Source organism: Haemorhous mexicanus, chromosome Z, assembly GCF_027477595.1.
Source record: "Haemorhous mexicanus isolate bHaeMex1 chromosome Z, bHaeMex1.pri, whole genome shotgun sequence".
In the NCBI taxonomy this organism is placed as follows: domain Eukaryota; kingdom Metazoa; phylum Chordata; class Aves; order Passeriformes; family Fringillidae; genus Haemorhous; species Haemorhous mexicanus.
This window is the reverse complement of record NC_082381.1, coordinates 68515403-68541347: the sequence shown is the minus strand read 5'-3', so window position 1 is coordinate 68541347 and position 25945 is coordinate 68515403. Positions and strand designations below refer to the sequence as shown.

Sequence of the window (25945 nt, the reverse complement as noted above, 5' to 3'; positions counted from 1 at the left end):
AATTGAAATAGAAGTATAATGAAACTTGCTGACCTGCAACACAATAGTCTAGCATTTGTGTGCCAGCAGTAGAACATGCAGAGCTGAACACTTGCCTAGTGATATAGTTTGGAAAATAGGGGAGTGTGTTTAAGGAATTTTTCATTATTACGGTTAAACATCTAGCCCTTACCATGACTGCCGTATTCTCATCATAGGGTATACATTTGTGTGGGAGCCTTAAATTAATGTTTAAATTACATCTTCTTGGAATGTGAGTTAGTTATTGGGAAATAAAGTTATTAGGAGTCAGGACAACTTCAGCAGAAATCCTGTCTATTGACTGTAAAACAAAATTTACTTAGCATTTGTCTGAACTTGGCTATACTTATTAAGGTGCAGTAGTACCTCTTTTGTATTGCTTTCTCTGGAGGGAAGTTTAAACAGGGAAAGCATATGCAACGTGAATGTTTACGAAGGAGGGGTCTTTCCCTGATAAACAAGATGCTTTTTACAATAAGTTGTATTGGGAACACAATCCTGGACTTCATTTTATGCATGGAGTGGTTAGCTTGTATCATGGAGATGCACCCCTTGTTGATAGAAAAAATGAAGTTTGTTTTGATTTTCCCCAAAACCAAAAAATCACTGGGGTTTTTGAAAAACAGGTCCTCTGAGTTGATGAAATTCAAAGGTCTTTAGATGTTCTCCATCAAAACTGTACATGTAACATGTACTTAGAGGGTGTGCCTGTTGAAAAAGAATACTTTCTATAAGACCAACAGAAACCAAACCAACAGAAACCAAACCAACAGAAAGCCTTTCTCTAAAAATTATTTAGTGCTGTGGTCAAGTTCTTCAAAATTTTTATATATCTGGTTATATATTTTCATTTCAAAAGTTATCTGGGTTTTCTTTGATGACCCAGTGAAAAAAGTGGGTATAACAGCTACAGTAAGACATTACTAAAGTTGCAATAGACAAATCACTGGAGTTGGTTTTGCCATTCACTGGGGATGTTTTATAAGAGTTTTTTAAAATGGCTTCCCATTACAGCCTGAAGTACTTGAACAACTGAGTGGATTAAAGGAATTTTGGATGGATGGCAATAGACTAACACTTATTCCTGGGGTAAGTTCTTTTGCTGTGTTAAATATACAGTATTTTAAATTACACAGGTACTTGCTTTGTCATTGATCATGTACGTTGAAGTTGTTATGTAATTTTAGTGTTACTTACAGCCAAAAGGATTAATGGCTCTTGAGTGCTTAACTAGTCCACTTAGAAATTATCACTGATGATGAGAGCTGAGTTCACAGCTTTTTGGTGGGTTTTTTTTTCATTGAAAGTTACATATTTCTCATCTAAAAATTGTGTTGCAATTAAGGAAAACGAGTAAAAGTCTTAAATCAAATTTAGCTTTGAATAGCTTTTCCAAAAAGGGATTATTCTATGTTACATAGCAAGCAGGAATATATAGGATAAATATGTTGTGTGGCTTTTTACTGGTCACAGTTGTAAAAGAGCAGTGCCAGTTCCAGTGCTGTGTAAACAGAGAGCATAGTCAGTTCCTGAGAAAACAGTCTATTGGCTTTGTATGGGTTCCTGACATCTTTCAGGATTACGTGTGGTCCAGGCTGACCTATTATTACAGTACTTGAGAGTCTGTGCTTAAGTTTTAGCAAACTATTAGATGAGTATTTGAAATTTGGGAAGCAGCTGGCTTGTTTTCAACCTTAAAATCACTAGCAGTCGTGAAATATGGCCTTCCTGCCCGATCAGTAGTCTTTTCTACTGTTTTTCCATCAGCTAACTCTTACACAGTTGACTGGTTTGATTGTAAAATATGAACTGAGCAGTGTTTTGCAGTAAAATAAAACTGTATTTCTGAGAGTGAAGATTTCAATAGAGTAGTGTGCATGAATTTTAAAGCTTATACTTGGTTCATGTGGAATGGTAATACAAGCTTGTATTTTGCCCTGTTTCTTTCACTTTAGTACAATTAGGGATTCATTGTTGTTTTTGAGGATGCAGTTTTATGCAAAAGGCAAAAATGAGCATTAAATTCTACTGGAGCATAATGATGTCCTCACATTATGTTTCTCTTTTTGAAGTTTGTTCTAAAGCTTCAATTACTTGATTCATGGTAACTAATCAAACTGTTGAATGTGCAGAAGACTGACTTTAGGGACATGCAGAGCTACTGTGGGGGTCTCTGTGTATAAAAACATCAGCTGTCCTTATCTGCACAAAATACTTCATTTGAATGTTTGTATATTTTGCATAAAATTGTATTTCAGTACTCTTAAGTCTTTTCCTCTGGCATTGAGGAGACACTTGAGAAGTCTAATCTGCCGTAATTTTTTTTTCAACTTGCACTTTTCTAGAATGCATTATTTTCTCTTGCTTTTAGTTCATAGGCACTTTGAAACAACTGACATACTTGGATGTTTCTAAAAACAACATTGAAGTAGTCGAAGAAGGTATTTCAGGTTGTGAAAGCCTGCAAGACCTACTGTTATCCAGTAATTCACTTCAGCAACTGCCAGAGTCTATTGGTTTGTATTTTAAGATCATTCCTGTTTTTAGACGCCTGTAGTTTAGACACAGAGAACTTGAAAATACAAAAATGACATTCAAGATCTGTTTCAATTGAGTAGAAGTGCCAGTTCTTGATAAAGCTGTAATGTGCGGCTGAATAATAACTTAAAATTGGTTTGCAGCATTTTTTTTGCTTTATACAATAGTTTGTAAATGGATGAAAAACTGCTGTCTCTATCAGAAAAAAAAACCCAAACAATTTCTTTTTCTCCCTGCCCCCACTTGCCTACCCTAATGGTTGGCACATTGTAAACTGGCAAACAAGTTCTGTAAGCTCATCTCCTTGTTTCCTTAGGAATACAGCACTATAGGCACACCAGGGAATAGAGAAGATGTGGTGGCTTGCCCATAATGTTGGGTTTTTCCCCTCTTAATTTAAAGGTAAAACTCAGCTTAATGAACACAAATGTCCATTTTGATTTACTTGTTTCTATTGTTATAGGTTCTCTGAAAAAGGTGACAACACTTAAAATTGATGAAAACCAGTTAATTTATTTGCCGGACTCCATAGGAGGGTAGGTATTTCACCAAAATAAGAAGTTGAATTGCCTTTCTGAACACTCTTCTGTAACACTGGCTCCTCTTTCAGAGTTTTTTTAATAACTCCTTGATTTAATTTCTTCTACATGTTAATGCCCTAATACAATTTAAAGCAAGATTTTTCATCTTAGTTCTGCTTTGCAGCATAAATGTTCCTATTACTTAATACCAAAGGACATGTTCCTCACTTAATGCAGCCACCAATCTATAAAACAAAAATTGAGTGTGACAGAAAACAAGATACTACAAGAGTCAGTTAGCTTTCTGAAACTGTTTTTTTTTTGACAGTAACATGGCTGTGGTAGATATTGCAAATGATTGCCCAACCTCAAATATCTTGTAAAAAGTAAATATGAACATGTATTTATCTTTTTTATATTTATATGGAGAATTTTCAGCTGTCCATCAGCAAGTTTTTTAGTATATATTTTGATGTTCAGCAATTTAATTTAAAACTTGCAAATGATGGCAAAAATAATTGGCTCACAGTTAAGTGCTGTACAAATGTACAATGTCTTCCAATTTATTTTCATATTTTTTAATTAATATAGCTTATCTTTTGTTGTCAGAATTTACAAAGTACTTCTTCACTGCCAGATTCTTAGGTTCATGGTCTATAACGCTTGAAATTCTTTGCTTGTTCAGAAGCTGCACTCAGCTCTAATTTGACTATGATCTATCCCATTCTGAATGTTTTTAATGCTTTACACTGGCATGTTGTCATGCAGTACACAAGCATACAGTGTTGGTGGCCTCACTGTTTTCGTTGTGAGGACAGTGTAAAAGAGATTTTAAAAAATTAAGCAAGCTCAAAACAGAACCAAAAAACCTGCAATCAAGTAACAGGAAAAAACACCCACCCTAAAACATATTTTAGGCCATCAGTAAAGGATTCTTCTTGGATTTTAATTCCATAGGGTTTATTTTGAACTACGTTTGTGATTAATAATTAATAGTGATATTAATTTCATTTAAACTGTAAAGTTTAAATTATTTAATTAATGTTGGATTAATTAATCTGTATAGAGGAATTAATTTTTTTTTGCAGGTTAATATCAGTGGAAGAACTGGACTGTAGTTTCAATGAAATTGAAACATTGCCTTCATCTGTCGGGCAGCTCTCAAATATAAGAACATTTGCGGCAGATCATAACTTTTTAACTCAGCTGCCGTCAGAGGTATGTATATAATTGCAAGTCTGTAAAATGAGTATTTTAATGTGTTTATATAGTCTGTACAACTGGTGAATTAGAAGTTACTAATTTTTGAGAGGATTTTCTTTGTGTATGTTTTTAAAGGAGGATGTATGCAAATATACAAGTTTAAAAATAATGAAATTTGATTTTTTTAAGCAACAAGTAGGAATTCGTTGATGTATATTGAAACGAAAAGGTTTAATATGTAAGAATAAACTTTCAAGGTGAAATAGCCTCCACTAATTGTTTTTAAAACTGTCATAATTATGTCGTGAAGATGAATTAATTCTTTGTGTGTTTTCTTTTTTTTAGATTGGAAACTGGAAGCATGTAACAGTGTTGTTTCTGCATTCTAATAAGCTTGAATTTCTCCCTGAAGAAATGGGTGATATGCAGAAATTAAAAGTCATTAATCTGAGTGACAATAGGTTTGTGAATGCATTTAATCAAGTAGAAGTTGTATAAAATGCAACAATAATGTAGAAGGATTGTTATGAATACATTATGGCTATCTTTCCTTATCTCACACATAGCTCAGAAGGTGACTGAGATGTATTTAATGGATTATTGTCATATTCTGGATCTTGCAGCTCCATTATATCTTTATTTTAATGGCCTGGCAAGTGCATTGAAGTGCATCTTCACTACAGTAGTGATTGTTAGCATCTGTTTTTTTAGGAAATTACTTTGGTTATTTTCATAAAACTTTTTTGATTCTTACTTAAAGATTAACAGTTTCTTGAATTATATATGAAGCACCCAACAGTGTCATAAGATAGTGTAAAAGATCTTGGTGTTCTGTGCAAGGGGGAAAAAGTTGTCTTTTATTAGAGATGGTCATGTTTAGCTTTGGGGAATTGTTAGTTTATAGAATTGAAGTGTACTGGGAGAGAGAACTGGCAGAGCTCTCCCTCCCATTCTATCAATCCAGCTTCTCTGTACGCTGTCTGTAGCTTGATTTATCTCTTAATGCCAGAGCTCCCATTATCCATGACCACCCATTCCCCATTCATGTATCTTTTAGGAAGAAAATTATTTTCATGTTTAGCACACTTTTCCTTAATTGGCATGTATACTGACAGCTAAAATGGTGAGGATTCAGATTTATTAATTCATGTTAATTGTCTTTGTATTCAAGTCACCCAGTTTAGTTAAATTCAGGTCACAATGTCACTTTTTTATTTTATGCTACTTGCTATACTGGGCAGACATGTTTTTCTTGTTTGGTTGTTTTTTGTTTAAATTGAATTTAAATTACATGTTTTAGCTTTTCAGCTCTCACTATTTATTAAGTAAACTTCATATGAAAATGTCCTTTTAAAATATTTTGCAGACTAATGCAGGATTGTTTAAAGTCTTAACAGTATGGCTAAATGTACTTATATAAATTCTTGTAATTTACAGACTGAAGAATTTACCATTTACTTTTACAAAACTGCAACAACTCACTGCGATGTGGCTATCAGACAATCAGGTAAGATTTTTTAATATTGAAAACAAATTATTGTTGACTTCATTCCTAATGGGATTGACAAGAACAGAGCCATCTGTTAAATAAAGAGACCTAGTACTGTGTAAATCAATACTTTCTTGACATTACTATGTCAGTTCTCCTTAAGTAACCAATAATAAGTTTACCTGTCTGTGGAGGCTCATAATCCTGGAGAAATTCTGTGCTATGAGGAAATGCAGTTTAACAGATTATTAACAGATATTGGGAAGTTTTTTTTTTGGTTTTTTGTGTTTTCTCTGTGTTTGGTTGGGGTTTTTTGGTTTTTGCTTTTGTTTTTTTGTTTGTTTCTTTTGTTTGTTTCGGGTTTTTGGGGTTTTCTTTTTTGTTTTCTTTGTTTGTTTGTTTTTGTTTGGTGGGGTTTTTTGGGATTTTTTTGTTTTGTTTTTGGGGGGTTTTGTGGTTTTTTTGGGTTTTGTTTGTGCAGGCTAATTTGCTCAGGTGAGTTTAGTGCTTGATAAGCTTGAACTTGAACATGTAGCCTGCTGTTGCTTTCACAGCTACACCAGTGGGGAAGCTCAGCATGCCTGGTGTTGAATTAGGTTTCTTGCACACCTTTGAACTGTGTGACTGTTCAGCTTTGAAGCTGTTAAGCAATAACTCCTGTGCTTGTATTTTTCCTTTTTATGAAAGTCCTTGATATTATGCTGATTTTCTGAAGGGCATTAAAGTGTACAGGGCTGTCAGAAATCCAGTAGCCTCAGATGAGCACTTTTACTAAAACAGTAATTTTAAGAATCTTCTGCCTTTCTTTGTAAGGGGTGGAGGATGTTTAATCTGATCTCAAAATGAAAAAAAAAGGGTGCTGAATTTTTGTCTTTATATGATTGTCTGCAGTTTTAAATAGCTAAATATATCTATGCATTTCTGATCAGTGTGCTTTGGGATAGTAGTAAGTATCAAAAAGAAACCGGGTTACTTTCTGACTATCTAGTGTTTTCTTTTCACAAAAGCTGTTCCTGAGTTTGTCCTCAGTCAGAAAGCCTGTCATCAATTAAATACAGACATACTAATTTCTTCATTTTGTGAAAATTATTCAGAGGAGAAATGGTTTAAGTCAAGGGAGTGTAGTCTTCAAAGTCATGGGACAGGCATGCTCTGTGATATGTAGGTCATATTTACTTTTTTATATATATATATATGCATATATATATTCTCATAACATAGCCTTCTTTCATTTACTTTCTAGTCTAAACCACTTATCCCTCTTCAAAAAGAAGCTGACCCTGACACACAGAAAACAGTACTTACTAATTACATGTTCCCTCAGCAACCAAGGACTGAGGAGGGTAAGGAATTTCTGAAATTATCTGTCACAGTGATCACTGTTGAAAATAATAATGGGAAGGCTTCCTGCTAATATGATTTTCACTAAATAATGCTTAAATACCTAAATGTTTAAAGTTTGGAGTATACTTACAGGAGATGATGAGTTGTGTCTGATGAATGAGAACACTAATTTATTGAGATTTAGATGCTGGTAAATTTTAGATGAAACTGTTTCAGTGAGTAAGGTGAGAAATGGACTGACAGGAACATGTTCTGTGGTGTCACGCCCAGCATGACATTCCTTCCAAAAGAGCCTAATGGTTTGGGGTGAAATTCTCTTAAGCAAGTGTTAGCTTCAAACTAACTATTTTAGCAAAATGTTTCCTTCATTACCAAGTATGTATTTTTTGAAAAGTACTTAGTATTCTCTGGTTTATTTTGAAATTAGAAAAAAAAAATCTGTTCAGAAAAAAACATATTGTTCACATGTAGTTTGAACTGTTTTTATAAAAGGTTAGGTTCCTAGCTTTTGGTCAGGAACTCATAATGATAGTGAAATTTATTAAAATATTTTCATATGTGTTAAAATTCTAAGTTTACCCCTTAAATACAGAGTAACAAATATTCCACTGCACTTACTAAGCCCTAAAATTAAGTGGTTTTCTATGTCAGGTGTAGAAGTGGTTAATGTGAACAGTCTTGGTATTGCTAGTGAAGGATATACACTTTCTGGGTGGTAGTGGCAAATTTATTAGACTGTTTGTCGTGCTAAAAGTAGACCCTGGCTGTTTTAACACCAAGACATGCTAAAATAAGAGACATCAGATACCTGCAAGATTTTTTTAATGTCTTGTAAAATTAAGCAAGAAATACTTGTATCTGAAGCCCCTGTCAACTGCATAAGTGCTGGAAAATCATGCAGATTAAATTAACCTCCAGTTTTATATACTTACGTTGTTTTAGGATAAGTAAGAAGGCAGGTTTTTCTCACTAAGTCATTCTTAGTTTTCATTTTAAAATTTTCATTAACTTAAATAAGATGAATGTTCTTACCTGTGCTTAATGATTTTTAGCACTGATAATAGGCTATATATAAATCTATACAAGTATAATTCATGTTTATATATATATAAGTATAATTCATGTTTATATATATATGCACACAAAAATACATTATTTCATATTTATATATAGAATGAAACAACTCAGCAGAGTTCTGCTGAAAATTTTCGAATGTGAATGCTAAGACTAGTGTACAACTGAGCATATGATTTTCTTTTTAAAGATAGGAATTTTTCTAATATAAAAGTACAGCCAAATGCATAAAGCAGTGGCATTGCTTCAATTATCTAATCTTCAATTAATGATGCTGTTAGTCTTTCATCTTTTAAAAAGAATGAATACAAAAGCACACCAATCCCACTCAAGAGAAAGAAAAAGAGTATATTTTGTTTTACATAATGTAGCCTATTCTTATATGAGCTTCTTTGTGGTTTTTTTCCCAGTTATGTTCATATCTGATAATGAAAGTTTCAATCCATCTCTGTGGGAGGAACAGAGGAAACAGCGTGCTCAGGTGGCATTTGAATGTGATGAAGACAAAGATGAGAGAGAGGCACCACCTCGGGTTAGTATTGAATTCATTTCTGCATATGTGGTGCTTCCCTCCCTCTTACTTCCACCCTTAATCTCAGCCTTATCCATACTTTTTTTATGGGTTTCACTCTGCTGAATAAATCAAGTCATAAGATTAGACTGTCTTGCAGGATGAAACACCATGGTTTGGATTTTTTTGTTGTGTTTGTTTTTAGTTTGGGCGTTATTTGGCCAAGTCATTTTCAGCAGGGCACAAGGGAAGAGCTGAAGCTGATACTTGGCAGTGTAGGCCTGCCTTGGATACTACCTGTCTAATGGTGCTGTGTAGAACAAGTGGGGAAAACATGATAAATCCTGGTTTTATTTTGAGTAAATTACAGTTTGCTTAATTCTTGCTTGGAATCATTGGACATGTTGGGGGGAAAAGAGTGAAAGTGATTTGTAATCTTGCCTGGTTGTATTAGCTTATGTCTGCCTCAGTGCCGACAGACTTGAGTATCGAGGTGGAGATTCTAGAATATTCATGGTGTGGCCTAATTAATTATTTGTTTTACAGCTTATGTTTTAGTTCTGATATTTAAATAAGTGTAGAACCTTATTGCCTTTTGTTACACAGGAGGGCAATCTGAAGAGATACCCAACTCCATATCCTGATGAACTTAAGAATATGGTCAAAACAGTCCAGACAATTGTACATAGACTAAAGGATGAAGAATCAACTGATGATAATGCCAAGGAGTCAAAACGAGAAGTCCAGACAGTTTCTGTAAAAGATGTGGGGGTAAAGGTTAGAGATAACGCTATCTTCTGGTTTTGCAAAAAATTCCAAAGACTAAAGTGTAATTGATTCTTTTTAATTCTCTTTTCCCTCCCCTCTGATGCTTTAGCAAGAAAAATTGTTAGATTACAAAACCAGTTTACCACTCCCCACCTAAGGAGGTCCGTAACAAGCGTCTGGTTTGCAGTAGCAGTCTTCCTCCTGCACTAAGAACAAGAAAAGCGATCTAATTCTCAGGCGCATACAAACTGGGGATGTGTTAAGGAGCTGCCTTCTTTGGTTTCTGGAGGATGGCATCTTTGTCATCCTCTGATCCTCTTTCATCTGTCAGACTTCACAATGAAATTCAGATAATCTCAAAGGCTTTTACTGCTCATGACTGAAAACTATGTGTGGTAAGAAGCAGTAATAGCAGAATGACAAAAGTGACCCAAGTCTCTAAGAGCTTGATGCAGCATGATAGAAGATAGGACTACTTTTTGGTGCTCACATAGAATCATTGCAGGTATTGGCCTGTTTGATTTTTTTTCATATGACCAGAAATATAATGGTATATATTGACACCAGTAAGGATAAAAGTCAGACTGATTGACTTAGGGTACGGACTCTAGCTTAGTTATCTATTGTGTTTTCTTAGCATTTCATACCTGGTACATTCTGTTCTTTATAATTTCAGAGCTCAGATTTTTCCATTCCATGTTTTCCCAGAATATATAATGCTGGATCTCTATGTCATTAAAAACGTTTCAGGATGCTTTCTCTGCTAATACTTTTAATTTTGTAGACCTCAGAAACTGGTTCAATAAAGAACAAAGCTGATGAGAGAAAGCAATATTCAGCAGGAAGCTCTGTGCAGAAGCCTAGTGAACCAGAAGCTGAGCACAGCACTGCAAATTCACAGATGAGTGCACTTGTTAAAACCTTGCAGAACACGAAAACAACTGTCAACCATGAGGACATGCTTGAGGTATGGCATTGCAATGAGCATTATAGCAGTCAGAAATTGTGCTCATGTTGTATTGAATTTGGTCTTCTGGGAGATGAAAATTTCTGTTGACAATAGGAGAAAATTGCCCTCCATAAATGTTGTAAATTCAGATGGTTTTCAATGCAGCACTTTTTTTTGCTTCAGATTTTTTAAGTCAAAGTTGAAACAGCTAATAAAAAGTTCATAATAAAAGATGCATTCATTTAAAGAAAAAATAATGCAAACTCAATTAAAGATTGATATATACACCATGGAAAAAATCATACTTTTGTGGAGTTCTCCAGTTGTTTGACTGTCAGTACTTCATTAAATAATCACTTTTAATTGTTGCTGAAATGAGGAAATGTCAGATCAGTGGTAGCAATAAAATGTTTCTGTATCCAAGTGATTATACACATGCATTTCAAATGAAATGTGGAAAGTAGTTCTAAAAATATTTATTCCTCTGTATTTACTAGTAAGCTGTCAGGAATATTACTTGGAATATACTTACCTCTTACAGTGAAGGATTTTAAACTTCTGAACTGTGCATCTCTCTGTCAAATACCATGTATTTATTTATTTAGAAAGATTGAGATTTATGACAAATTTTAGAAGCTGTCATTCAATCAGTTCCTAGTCACGACCTGTAAAATACTTTTTTCACCAGTGAATTTTTTTTTTTATTGCCTGTGTTGTGTAAGCTGTGGAATATGCCTATATCATAACATGAAAAGACTTGAGTCACAGGCAGTTGTGGTTGTCACTGGCTACTTCCCCGCTAGTATGTTCCTGCTTCTACATTCTTTTTTAAAATACTGGTATTGACATTTTTTCCTTAATTTTAAAATATGATTTCAGAAGATCATGATAGTTGTCAAATGGTAGTGACCATAATTTTTTGTAGCTGTAGTAAGTACACAAGTGAGGTACAGTGACATCCTTGTTTCAGTGTATTTCCTTATTTCCTGCTGGTAATACTGTTGCAGAATCCAGATAGCTAAATGTTGCCTGTGTGTAAGCTTTTCATTTCAGCATCGATTACACTTGTATGTCACATCCAAGAGGAAGGGCATGTGGTAGATGCAGTGAACAGGTTGGTTGTTTGGATTGTAGAGAAAAGCCGATGGATTTTTAGTTTTTATTTTTAATTAGGAGTGTCATAGCTTGTTTGTTACGTTTCAGTCAAGTTTGTCTTTTGTGCAGACCTAAGAACTGGCCAGGTAATTGGTATCATGGGAAGGTAGTGCTCCAATAGGTTCCATGCATTAAATGTTCCAAAACAGTAAGAAAAAGTGAATATTGGCAGACTGTCTTTACAACATGGATTTTGTAGCAGGAAAATGTTTACTAGAAAGAAATTTCTGCTTTGAGGAAAGGTTTGCTGGGGTTTCTTCAAAATATTACTGAAAACCATTGAGTTTTGAAGATAAATGAATATTTATCTTCAGAAAGAGGGCTGCAGTAGGAACTGAATCAATTGCGTGGCTGCTCTTGCAGCAGCTTTGTCTATTAATCTCTCTCATAAGTGCATTGAGTTCCATCTTTTGGTTCAGAACTAGCTTAAATATATTCAGTATTGCTTTTTCTCTGCCAGTGCTCTTGAAGTTAAATTACTTCTTTTCCTTTTGGAATTTACCCCTAGCAAGCTACCTTTACTCTGTTTCTGTTAGATAGACTAGGCAAGCCAACTCCTTCAGCTTTTTCTCACAGCGTACCTCTCCATTCCTAGGATTGTCTTGGTCATGGCTACTTTATAGCTGTTTCAGTTTGAGCTCTTTTCTTCAAAACCAATACCAGCTGCTCAGTCTGCAGTGTTTGCTGGTTCAGTGATCACTTAGTGACTTGGACTCCACTGGATGCTCTCTCCAGTGGTAGAATGAAGGCTTCATCTGCTTGCTCCAAGAAGTTTTTTGCAGTTAAAGTTACCTGTCTGAGTGTCATCCCACAGAGTTCAGCAGTGACAATGCAAATCTGCAAGTGCTGCTTCTTAAAGATAATTCAGTTGACTTGCACTACAAATGCACTACAAAGTTGTTTTGCTTTGCCTATGTTATGTAGCTCATTTATCTTTTTACCCCTTTATTGTTTAGTGGGTGATAGTTTAGACAGCATTTACTTACCTTTGAACTGCTTTTCAAAATGGACACCATAAAGCTGTTTTTCCTTTAGCAGGAATCAGAAGAACTCTCCTCTGATGAAGAGATGAAAATGGCAGAAATGCGACCACCACTGATAGAAACCTCCATAAACCAACCAAAAGTGGTAGCCCTAAGCAACAGCAAAAAAGGTAAGATACCATAAAAAGCATTGGAAGTGTTTTGTGATTTCAATAATTTCTTGACTCAAAGTGGCTAGTTTTTCAAATTAAATTAAGTAGGCTTAATTTGTATGTTTTAAAACCAAGATTTTCCTAGTTAAGCAATGAAAGTGGGAAAAAACTGCATATACTGGAGTGCATTCTTGAGAAATCTGTGTTGATATTTTATTTTTCTTGATTCTTGTTAGTTTAAATCAGACAGGAAGAGAAGGGGTGTATGTTTTGGGGGAAGTGGTATTTATATTAGAAATAATCTGTAACTCCCCCTTCACCCAGATTTTATGAATTCTTGCTGCGATAGGCAGCTGCTATAACTGCTGCTATAGGCAGCAGTATCACTTATTTAAATTTCTCTACAGAAGCTGTGCTCTCTTCCTAAGGTATAAGAATAATCCTTTCTAGTGAAAACTTTTTCTCCAGAGTTATTTTACTCTCTTATTTTTATTTGCTCCTCTAGCGTGAAAATTCTGAATCTGGTTTTTTATTAACTAAATTTTATATTCTCTGAAATATAAATTTAGTCTGGGTAATAATTTCTTTAAGACTAAGAAATGGCATAGAATTCAGAGAAAACATGATATAGGAAGAGAATAGCGAATAATATTTTGCTTCATATGATATCCAAGTTCAGTACTTCCAGGACAAAAAGCTTTTCTGGACATTAGATGTAAAAAGGTGAGATTTGATGAGGAGAACCCCATGGTGGAAGCAGGAAGTCTGCTGAGGATCACATACAGATGAAAAGATTGATGTTTACCAATGCTCTCCTTGGATCTTTTTGTCTGACTAAAGTACCAGGTCAAAACTTCTTTCTTGTCTCTGAAGACAGACATTAGTTCCACAAAATGTATGCGTTTGGCATCTGTAACTGGCTTGAAGCAAAAATATAAATGTATTTGTTTCTACACTCATGTCAGAATCACGGCTGCCTTGAATTTCCCCAGAGAAATTATTTTTATACGGATGTAGTATGTAAGTATGCATACATTATGCAAGAATCAATGTGCAGGGGTAAATTACTCTGAAAATGTTGTCCTAAGGGATCTGCAAAGCATGGGAATACATTAAATTCAAAATCTGCAGAAGGCCATTTTTCATTGCTGATTTTTTACTTTATTAAAAAGCTATACAGATCTTATCCAGTGATCTAGATAGTTCCAGAGTACTTGGTCTAGTTAATAGCTTTAATAAGGATAAAATAATCACAATCAGGAACAGTGTACCCTTTCAAAATACTGCATGTGAAGCAGTGTGCTTTGTTTTCTTAGAAGCCAATAGACTCATGTAATGGACAATTCTGAAATCCTTATAGTATGATAACTAAGTAACTAAGTATGACAACAGAAGTATGATTTGATGGATATTTTAAGGATGTATTCAGTAATATAGCACTTGTGTATGACAAAGGAAATAGGAATAAAGGAAGAATTTAGCTTTAATTAGCAGATAAGGGCTGTTTACATAGGGCCAAATATTTTAAAAGATAGGAACTACTTCCAACAGTATTTTGTAAGTTTAAATGAACTTTGCTAAGGTGTTAGCTTACATTTTAGTTTCTGGTAATAAGAATTACTGAAAAACAAAAGAGAGTTTCTAAATACTACAGAAACACATATGAAATGGTTATTAATAAGATCTGTGTGTCTAACTTAATTGGCAAATTTTTATTTCAGATGATTCAAAAGATACTGATTCCTTATCCGATGAAGCTACCCACAATAGTAATCAGAATAACAGCAACTGTTCCTCTCCTTCTCGAATGTCAGATTCTGTTTCCTTAAATACTGACAGTAGCCAAGATATTTCTCTCTGTTCTCCTGACAAAGAAACACATGCTGCAGTTCTATCCAAAATCAGGTTTGTAAGATACTGTGGACCACTAAGAAAATACATTAGAAAAATATTTTATATGGTGTTCCTTCCTTTAATTCATTCATTTATCATTCATTAAATAGTTAAAATTTCAGTGTTTTATAATAGGGTTAATAATGTTCTGTTAGGGTTAATAAAGTTTCTCAAAAAAAAAAGAAACTTTCAGAGACTAGCTGTAGTATACAATACATGGTTCTCGTTTCTCTTAATAATAGAGTGTAATAATTTTATCTTTTTAAGTTTTTATACCTACAAAATACATGAGTATGCCATTTTAAAAGCTCTGTGTTTTTATTTGCTTAATTTTGAAAATCAGTTTGATTGCTAACATGACTATTAAAGGTTCTTAAAAACTTAAAAAGATTAGAATTACAGGTTGTTACTCTTCTAGGAGTTTTAGTTAAAAAGTGCCATTTTTCATAAAAACTGCTAATACAAGCAGGAAAATTGTCCAAAATGGAAACTAAAAGAAATTAACAAAGAAGTTATTATCACTTTGTACTTCTTGACACTTTTGAACTGTTTTTAATTATTCTTGTTGAGTTTAAACAAACTTCTGAAACCACATGATGTAAAAACATTGCCCAAATGAGCTCTTTCTATAACATATTTCTTCAATATAAGATAGCAAATCATAAATCTGTTTCTTTGTCCTGTTTTGTATGCACTGCATGTTTACATATTAATGGTAATTTTTTTCTAAAATGATGCTTAGAGAAATACATTCATTCTTAGGAGAATTTCTTTAAGGGACATCTTTTTTTCTTCCAGGCGCGAAGATGAAAATTTGAATAATCTCTTGCAAAATGGAGGAGAATTGAGTATTACAGTAGAAGAAAAACTAAATGTGCAGGAGAAGGTTACAAATTTGTCTGAATATGAATTGAGCATTGAAGAAAGATTAGGCCTGATAGGAAAAGGTGTTGATCTAAGCACTCCTATGGAGGAGTCTCACAAATTAGACCAAATAAACATGAATATCAATAAACTTGTTAGTGAAGAGGCAGTGCCAGTTCCTCTAGAAAAGTTAGAAACACAGAAAATGGTTTCAGTAATGGGCTTTTTCAATAACAGCACAAAAGAAGAAAGTGAGCACTTGGAAAATGAAAATAAATATCGTGTAAATAAAGTAAATGGACTTGCTGAGGAAACAGTACAGTCTCCCAGTAAAGAAAAACTAGCAAAAAGCACTACAGTTGATGGGGATTCTGCTGAGCTGTCTGTTTCCAGAAGCACTGAAGATTTGTCTCCACAGAGAAGTGGTCCTGTGATGAAATCTCACAGCATCACAAGTATGGACAGTGGTGGGTTGAAAATCTATGATACTGTAAATGAGAATGGATCTCAACAACCAAGCTCAGCAGTAAAATCTGGATCAGATACTGCAGATGGAAAAAACATAGTCCGAAGTAAATCTGCCACTCTTCTATATGATCAGCCTTTACAGGTTTTTCCTGGGTCATCGTCATCATCTGATTTAGTATCTTCTACAAAAACGGTGTTCAAGTTTGATTCAAATCACAATCCTGAAGGTGCTAATGTAGTGAGGGGATCAGTGACAGGCGGTGCACAGATGCTCTGTGCTCCCCAATATAATATTCAGTACAGCAGCAGTGCAGCAGCAAAAGATGCCTTGTGGCCCCAGAAACAAAACACCCAAGTAGAACCAGGCACTTTACCTCCTTCACGTCTGCTTAGGTCTGACAGTACAGAAACTCCCAGTTATGTAAAGCATTCTGGCAACATGAATTTTTCCAATCATAACAATGTCCGGGCCAGCACTGTGTACAACACTCACCAGCGGATGGCTGGGAGACACGCAGATCTGTGGGCTGTTCCACCAGGTGACAGACTGCTCCCAGGAGCAACCAGGCACACGCTTCAAAGGCAGAGCAGTGTATCTTCTACAGCTTCCATAAATATTGGGGATAGTGGATCTTCAAGACGAGCCCAAGTTCCTGAAGGGGACTACTTAACATACAGAGATTTGCATTCAATGGGAAGAGCCTCAGCGGTGATGTCGGGACAGCAGAGGCCTCTCTCTGCCCGGACATACAGCATCGATGGTCCCAACGTGGCCCGGCCGCAGAGCGCGCGGCCGTCGGTCAGCGAAATACCGGAAAGAACTATGTCAGTCAGTGACTTCAATTACTCGCGGACTAGCCCCTCCAAGAGATCAAACCCAAGGGTTAACTCCGAGCACTCGTTACTAGACCCTGCAGGAAAAACTAAAGTCCCTCATGACTGGAGGGAACAGGTGCTGCGACATATTGAGGCTAAAAAGCTAGAAAAGGTAAAAACAATAGTTGTAATTTTTTTCTACTTTTCTGTTACTTAGATATGGAATAAAGTAAACACTCTGTTTTGAAACGCTTTTAATTACTAATGAAAATCTAATTTTGATCCTGCATTAAAAAAGATAAATGAGTTTGTGATGAATATCTAAGAAACACTCAGATGATAGACTGAATTAAATGAATTCTTCCCCTGAAAAAAAAAAAGATCTTTTCCCCCAATGAAAAACAAAGGTGCTGGTTTTTTTTAACATCATACTTGCCAGCTTAGCCAGATTACTTTTAAATACATTAATAATGTCATACAGACCTGCTGGACTGCAAGGCCAGCTCTTTTAAGGTAATTTTTAAGGTAAATTTTATTGTAGCTTTGTATTCACAATTTCATACAATATTCCCTTACACTTCTTGATCTTTCTGTTCTGCCTTTTTTTCACCCTATTTCTTCTCTTAGGGAATATTGAAAAAGAAAATCAGTAAAATCTATTTAGAAGTATAGGTCTGCAGCTTTAGTTGTTGAGGAAGTCAAAAGCCATAATTATCATGCATTTGCCTTCAAGCCAGTTATCTTTTGAAGTTGGGTATCTGACAGATTGTTGAATGAATATTTATTGCTTGCTGTGAGATGAGAACACTTGAAAATCTTGTTCGTTTCAGAAAAATCACAGTACGTTTTGATATAAGTAGAGACGATGAACAGGATTCTTTATGTACTGTAAATGCCATCAAGAATTTGAGCTGATAAGTAGAGCTGAACAATTATGTATCTTCAAAGAATTTGAGTAGAGCCTGGAAGAGTGTAATCTGTGCTGTCCTGCACAGCTTACACTTGAAAATATTATCACTAAAAATGGCTTGAATGATCATTTAGCCAGATCATGTTTCTTTGGAAAGGAATTAAGTATCCAAATGACATTGTGATTGGGCCAGTTAGATAGATTTTGTTTTTTAGTTTCTAAGAACATAGTTTGCTTTGTAATTATTGTGGTAACTACTTGAATATCTGTGATGGCTTGAGAAATTTAATTGGAGATGGTTGGAGAAATTACTTTTAACTATTATTTTTCTTCAGAAATCCCAGTATTTTGGGGGAGGGGTTTGCTTTTTTGTTTTTTGGGGGGTTTTTTGGTTGGATTTTTTGTTTCAAATTGCATAGTTCTGGTGACAGAAGGGGATGGGTTTTATTTTTTATAGACACCTGCACAAAAACTGTACATATTCTTCTGATCCAGATGGTCACCTGCAACAGGAAGTGTCTTAGGGTAGTACTGTGCTGTCATGTGCGGACCCATTGTCCTACAAGAGGGTCACTAATCTCACCATGTTCCAGCTCTAATAAAATGTGCATTCCCTCATTTTCCATTCTTCTGGATGGATGTATCAAATCTTAAATGAAGTGACAAAAGAAGCAAAAATACCAACAATCCTTGAATACAAAGGGAAGCAGAGCTTCAACGCCCTGCTAATGCAGTTGTTTGTAACTTGTTCATTGGCATGTTAGGAACAGTATTTAATGCAGCAGTGATACCTGTTTGGGTCTGCAGCAGTGTAGTCACCTTTAGTTAAATGGCATTGACTGCCTGACTTGAGTCCCTTTATATCTGACAATACTTTTCATTATGCTTTATATGTAAACTTAAATTTTTCCTACTAGACCTGTATGGAATAACTGCTATTAAGATTTTAGCTGTGCATTTAATTTAACAGACCATTTAAGTCTATTTTTTATGTTTATTTTGTTTTGGCCTTGAAGCTTTTAAAGTAGTCTTAACAATCTGAGACTTTATGGGCTTAAAGTGAATGTGTATATTGAATTGTCTACTTTGTATTCTTTAGGATATAACCAACTTAAAAAGAAAAATCTGAATTGTGGAAAATGTAGATACGATCCTGTATGGCAGCTGGCAGATGATAATGTGGAAATTCTAGAAATCAACTGAATATTTCTTAGTTCTTTTTAAATAACGGCTTTGGTATTTCTGTTTGTAATTAAAAATTAGCCAAGTGGTGAGAGTGCTTTATCTATAAAGCAGATTTCTGAAATGTTTTGAAATCTGAAAAAAAATCCAGTAATTAACAGAACTCATTTAAGGAACAAGTTCAGTTACAGAGCTTTTTTAGGGAACGTTTATTGGAAACTACTTTGACAAAGCTTTCATGGATTTAAAATGGCACATTTTTTTAAAACATAAGATGCAACACTGAAAAAATTTCAAATACAAAATTAAGCATTGTGATAAATATTTAATACCTATTTTCTTGACCAGTGTAGATTAATAGTATTACTTTTGCTTTGACTTTACTGTTATTGAATTTAATCATGTTTATCATTTGTATCTTTACAGATAGAAATGCTTATTAGAAAGGAAAATGTGGTGGGCTTTTGGGGATTGGTTTTGTTGGTTGTTGTTTTGTTTGGTTGTTTTATTTTCTTTTCCTTAGCTCCTCAAAGACATGTTAATTGTGTTTTTATAACATTTAGTAAATGAAGAGAGAGGGAGGAATGAACCCACTTAAATTTGACCAACAGTGTCTGCTTGTTGGACAAAAATTGGAGAAACTAGTTTCTTGTTTATTAGCTCTTTTTACCTGAGGTAGGTGGGAAAAACTTTTAGGAGTTTAATTTGCTTAAGCAAAGGTACAAACTAGTTTTAAGTCTAGCAAAAATGATTAACAATGGGGTCCAGCCAAATAGCATTTGTAATGCCTTTAATAAGCTATAAGGGTCATGGTATGGGCCATTCATTTAGGAGTTGGACTTGATGATCCTTTTTGGGTCCCTTTAAATTCAGAACATTGTGTGTTTCTGTGAGATGTAGAGAATAATTAAAATTATCCGAGTGAATGAAAGTGAAAATAGTTCATGAGACCATTTGTAAATAGAAATTCTGCATATATTAGAAGAAACAATTTGCTTACCTGATGCAAAGTATATTTTATTGGGGAATACAGGAGCTTATTTAAATGTCAAACTGCTTTCTAGTGGTTGCATACATAACATGTTGGAAAGCATGCAGTCAATTCGGCCCTACCCCCGACTTCATAAATTTAGTGCAGAGTTTTAAAAACAGTAATATTTTTCAGCATATTTTCCGTTTTGAGTGTGACATACCCATTCTACTACTTAGTATGTTACAATAGACTCTTTTAGTAGTCATGTTGGCTTTTATTTAGGAATTGAAACTAAAATTCCACCTGTGTAAAGACTAGTGTCACACATTTCTGGTAGAGGAATTTCTCATCCATAAATTGCCGTAAGAAGTATCTGCAACAGTTACCTGCAAATATGTATTACATGACCTTGCTGAGCATACAAAATTAGTTACTGACACTGATTGTCCTTCCCTTTGCATATGTGTATTTTCCTTTTTTTGGGAGTTCATTAGATATGTGTTTGCTTTCAATTCTAATTTCACCTGAAATTAGTTCCTCTGTTTTTTATCTACTACTTATCTAAAATGCATTCAGAGGAGGGATCATAGTTTAATTCCTACTTTTTTTTTTTAGAGTTCTTAGTCTGCAGTGCCTTATTAAAAGAAAAATGTCTAATTGTTTCAGTACTGATATGGAATTGCAATTTTAATTAAAATTTGAAACTTTTTCTTCAACACATTTTTTTATGCCACAAACTTAACAAGCAAAAATATTTTAATTGATATGATCTCAGATTTTCTCCCTAGTTAAACTTGCTTCAGTATGTCAAGCACAGTGACTTCAGTGGATCTGTGCATACATAAAATAAAACACTTAAGTCTTCATAAGATAATAACCTGAAGGATATTTTTACATAGTTTCATATCCTGATAAATTACGGGAGTATTATCTCTTTAGTACTTGTTAGTTTTACATTTTTATTTTAGTTATATTTATTATTTTTTCCTTTTGAATGTTCATCTGAACCATCAATGTGTTATAATAATATTTTGTGGAGTTTAGAAGTCAAACTACCATGCTGTAAAAGGAATAAAATTCTTGTGCATTTGGTATGTAAACACCAAGTTTTCAATCTGCAAACATTTTCTGACAGTGGAATTTAAATTATGTGTAGTTTTTCCATATGTAACTCTTCAATAGGAAGAGTCTGTTATGTGGATAGTGGGAATGAAAACTGAAGGGATTTCTAGACACTTAATATTGTCTCAAAGGATGACTTATGTCCACCTTTACCCTGCAGTTGATTCTAGGTAATGTTAAATAAATCAATAAATAAAAAAGACTAGCAGTTAAGTAACCAATTTAGGCTGTTTCAAGATAAGTAGAATGCAGAGTCTTGTTCTCTGCAGATATTGAAATTATTAGTTCCTCTTCTATGCCCAAATTTCATGGCTTGCCACAACAGACTCCAAACAGTCTTAAAATTAGAATATTATTCTCCTAATAATTACAATATTACCATATTATTCACCTATAAAAATTAGAATATTATTCTCCTAATAATTACAATATTACAGTATTATTCTCCTATAAAAATTACACTATTATTCTCCTATAAATTCTCCTAAATAAATTCCACTACTTATTTGCTTGCACCTAAGTAAATGCATTAAGGCATTTCAGATCCCAAATCAGACCCTTTCGGAGTTTGAAATGTTAATTCTTTTGCAAGCTGCAAAAGAGATAACACATTCTGGCTTGTATCATCTAAAAAAAATACAAGTAAACCCCAGAATTATGCTACTAGCTACTAGCCTGCATCTAAACTGGTTCCATTAGAGGCTGATTTGACTACAGATTGAAATTATTATGATGAACATACTGATTATTACTTTTTAACACAGCCATTTTTTTCTTGATGTGTTGTAGTTCCTAATATGGACAATTGATGGCTAAATAACGGCTTTCTAGTAAAAATGTATTAAATGAAATATAAATATAAATGTAATTTAAATCTATTAAATTATATATATAATAGATATCATTAAATATATAGTAAAAATATACTGAAACATGACATGTATATTTTTTAGTGTATAGTAGTTCAGAGGAACTGAAGTAATTCTTCTCAGGCTTCAAATATTTCAATTATTTTTTTGCAGGCCATTATGCCTTAAGACATAGTGGCAAACCACATGAATAATGGAGCTGATACTTAGAATTAACAATCAGAGTAAAATTTAGATCATGTACGTATTACATATTCAATTTTTAATAACTCGTAGTGAAAATCAAGGCAGTTAATGGCATTTGTGTATTCAGATTTCAGAAGGTATGTTCTCTGGTGCAGCAGTCTTCAGGAATTTCTCTCAGAAATGTACACCTTCATCATTGTCATATTGAGAAAAAAAATTAACAGGAATGCTGTTCACATTCCAAATGCATCAGTTTCTCTCTTCCCAACTAGAAATAGGCAGAGGACAAATACTCTTGTTTCATCCCTAGGAATCTCTTCTTGTATTAAACTAAAACTTTCCTACATGACCATTTTAAATAGTATTTATTTTGTACTGTTAGTACAGCTTTTGGGTTTCTTCTAATTTAGTGTTGAGGTGCTGTGCTCATGTAGAAAAGGAGAGTAACAGTGTTTGCAGTGTTCTCAACTCTTCCCTATACCAACTGCACAATGATTTCTTGTACTTTTGGAAAAAATCTCTTTCAAGAAAGAAAATGTTATAAACCCTTGAGAGTTCCTACTTCTCAGATTATGTAGTCACCTTGAAACTCAACTGAAATCTCAGTTCCTGATGTTCATACCTCTGTAAATTTTTTTAAAGTTCTCCCTCTCTTTTGCAGATCTACCTTAGATTTTAAATCCAAATTTGCATTGTTACTTATCTCTTTTGTCACACAGATTGTTGCTATTTATTGGCTGTTTGGCTCTGTCTGAGAATGAACCCAGTGGATCTAGGGGTCTTTACAGTATGATATTTATGATAGTCTGCTAGAGACACTTTGAAGAGAGAACTTTTTAGTCCCACCATGCATTCTTTCTATTTTTATCAGTCTTTTTGCCACTTAGAGTGGATGGAGTGGTATAGGAGCCTCTGAGAGCTTCCTGTAAGGATACTTCAAGGAATTGCCTGTAGTGGTGGGGCAAGAAGACCACCTGGTTAATTACAGACCCTGTTACGAGAAGAGTAGGATGAAGATGGTTTGAGGCACTTAGAAGCTAAGGAAAATTGACTTTGGCATTTTTGCCTGGGTGTTTAACCTAAAACTTAGAGGAGCAGTAAGATCAGATTGAATGTTTAGTGAATGTAGATTTAAATGCTAAGAACAGTCTTCCTCTCCCAAGAAAGGGAAGACATCTGCAGACTTGTTTGGAAGCTTGAAAAACCCATTGGCTAGAGAATGGGGAAGGTGTAAAAGAGAAACATGAAGAATGCTTACTATGTCACTGAGACAGAGGTTATCCAAGAACTTCAGCCAAGATAAAGCCAGTGTTGTCAGTAAATACTGTTTTTCAAGGGAGTTTCCAATGACTGTGCTACCAGAGCATCTGGGGAATATGAATATGCAGAGGCATATGGCTTTGATTATTAAACTAGTTTTAGTTTCACAAGATGAAGCTAGGAAGAAAGACCAGATGTTTGCCTAAGGACTAGTGACTATTTTCAGAATCATATTAGTATACATAGTCAACAGGCAAATGCCAAAATGTGTTTATACATGTAGGAATTGTTACAGTATCTTAGTCAGTTATACCTATTTTGAACATTCTTTAACTCGGAAAAATTAAAAGCTTTACGGAAAACAGCTTTGAATGTGCTGAGTTTTCATGCTTTATGGTGTATCTTTTTTCTACAGTAGTATTTTTTTCATGGGGTTGTCACATTTTCAAGATAGCTTTGTTTTTATTTATCAGGTGGCCCATTTCTTCCTTTGCACTGTCTTTTTATTTTGTTTTGTTCTTACAGCTACAAAAGACCATGGTGGCAAGATGGTATTGTCTCTTGCTTTCATTTTGTTGTCCTTGCTAGTATTGCAGGGGTCAGGTTTGCAAGCTTATGAAACTCAAACTCCAACCACTGTCACATCTGTCCTTGAGGTCATGTTACCTCTTTGCCTACAGTAGCACAGGGGTAGTCTCAGTTTTGTTCATGCGTCTTCCTTTAAATGAGGCTTGTTTACATTCTTGAGTGAAGTATTACTGGAATGCACTGGATATTATCAGCATGGTTATAGCAAGAAAATTTAGTCAGTCAAATCTCTGTGTAAATTTTTATTTGTACTTTACTAGTAGTGGTGTGGGGGGATAAGACAAAATAGTAGGGGGTAATTAGATAGATTCCACAGGTGTTTTGCTTGACTGCCAGCTTATCTTCCTATAACATACTTGTTATGTTGCAAATATAATGAAAACCTGAAAATTTTGATAAGCACCTTTGTTATTTTTATCAGACATGTGAATATTTCAGTTACTTTATTTACATGTAATTCTGCATGTGAACTGCTGATTGCATGCTGATTTACAGTAAATAAAGGTAAATAGGGTCACTGAGTTGTGTTTATATATCACAGTGGTACTGTTCTTGCATGGTTTTATCTTGCATGACAATGAAATATGTTTTTATTACATGTATAACATGTCTTGTGGTTTATGCATGCTGCACTAATCTCTGTGTTAAATCTGTCCCCTCTTTATTCAGAGCATGCTGTCTCGGTCCTTTAATTCCAATTATGCTGCAGTTAGCAGCTTTCACTATGGCAGCTCTAGGGATCTGCATGGCAGCCAGGGTAGTGTTGCCTTGAGTGTTGCAGACGGAAGAGGTTCTGGTGTGCACATTGTTCGAGTGAGTACCTACAGGAGGCTATTGCAATATATAGAGGGGGAAAGAATAAACTGTAAGGGGGTCCTTAAATTGATACAGTTATCCTTTTACATATGCACAATGCTTTATTAAAAAGAATATAATTTATATGCTGAAATTATTTTTTGGCATTAAATATTTTACCTTCATATGCTGTAAACTTATTGCAGGGCTTTTCAGTTTAATGTCATAAAGTTGAGTTCTCCAACTGGCTTTGTAGATGGTTGAACATGTGTAGAACTGTCTGATTTCATTGTACATTTGTGATCAAAATATTACTATTCTGAATTTAACCTAGGCTGATAAGGTTTGAACAAAAATCTTACTATTCTTCTTCCTCCCCAAACAGAAATTCTGATGATATAAAGTGTAGTGTAAGATGCTGTAGACATTCAAGAAAATTTAGAGTCAGAAAATATGAGGAAATGAGCTTTTCAATAAGCACCCTGAGTAGTGTGTATGGCATGCCCAGTGAGCAGGATAAACTCATCAGAAGACTTCCTTGAATCTTTGAATAGTTAGTTCCTGGGATTTGTTAATTAATTTACTGCTGATAAAAAGACACCTCTGCAGCTGTGAGATTTGTAAATGTCCATCAGTATTTTATGTGTGGATGTCTTGGTTAGTGAGATTTTCTGCATAAATAATGTCCTAGTTAATCAGAAAAGATAAAGAATGATAAAGCCCTTAGAATGTTTTATCCTGAGTTTCTTTTGAGAATTTTTTAATTTTAATTATATAAAGACATTTGTCTTTACCTCTTCATTCTGTTTAAAGCATCCCCAGTCTTCTGCTCCAGGCGACCAGTGCCAGGATGAAGTATTTATTTCGGGACAGCAGAATTACTCATCTGCCACACTTAGTCTCAAAGATGTTCCTCCAGACAGCATGATAAAACCAGCTGTGCAGGTAGTTATCTGCATGACAACATGGATAGGACATTATTTGCTTTTATTCCTAAGTCAGTATATTTTATTAGCAGTAGAAACTTTTGTTGGGATAGCAGTTGGAACTAGGGCTTCTTTAAAATGTGATACACAGACTTCAAAAGTGGCATAAATAAAACAGCATCCTCAATGAAACAGTTGACTGTATGAAGGAAGATGGTTCTTATTTTTCTTTAGAAGTTATTTGCAAGAAGAAATCTGCATCCAAACAAGTACTTGCAAGGGAAAATTGGAATATGGCAGATGATTTCAGAAAAGTAATATGAAGCTGATTAAACCTTCTGAAGAACAAACTTGAAATCTGTTGTGATGAAATTGTGATGATAAA

General features: G+C 34.4%; 1 protein-coding gene across 10 annotated transcripts in view; it reads left to right on the top strand.

The window, feature by feature from the left end:
* The window catches only part of ERBIN (erbb2 interacting protein), a 116844-nt gene that overhangs the window by 81962 nt on the left and 8937 nt on the right, over window positions 1-25945 (top strand). For 5 of the 10 annotated variants that reach the window (XM_059836518.1, XM_059836517.1, XM_059836527.1 and 2 more), the window contains 15 exons: window positions 1036-1110; window positions 2393-2537; window positions 3023-3095; window positions 4169-4298; window positions 4629-4744; window positions 5721-5790; window positions 7016-7115; window positions 8601-8722; window positions 9308-9478; window positions 10254-10436; window positions 12609-12726; window positions 14430-14613; window positions 15400-16921; window positions 24509-24652; window positions 25448-25579. In XM_059836518.1, coding sequence (XP_059692501.1) covers window positions 1036-1110; window positions 2393-2537; window positions 3023-3095; window positions 4169-4298; window positions 4629-4744; window positions 5721-5790; window positions 7016-7115; window positions 8601-8722; window positions 9308-9478; window positions 10254-10436; window positions 12609-12726; window positions 14430-14613; window positions 15400-16921; window positions 24509-24652; window positions 25448-25579 — 3285 coding nt within the window. The remainder of the gene's footprint in view (window positions 1-1035; window positions 1111-2392; window positions 2538-3022; window positions 3096-4168; window positions 4299-4628; window positions 4745-5720; window positions 5791-7015; window positions 7116-8600; window positions 8723-9307; window positions 9479-10253; window positions 10437-12608; window positions 12727-14429; window positions 14614-15399; window positions 16922-24508; window positions 24653-25447; window positions 25580-25945) is intronic. The other 5 variants (XM_059836521.1, XM_059836523.1, XM_059836522.1 and 2 more) reach the window with 5 other exon arrangements.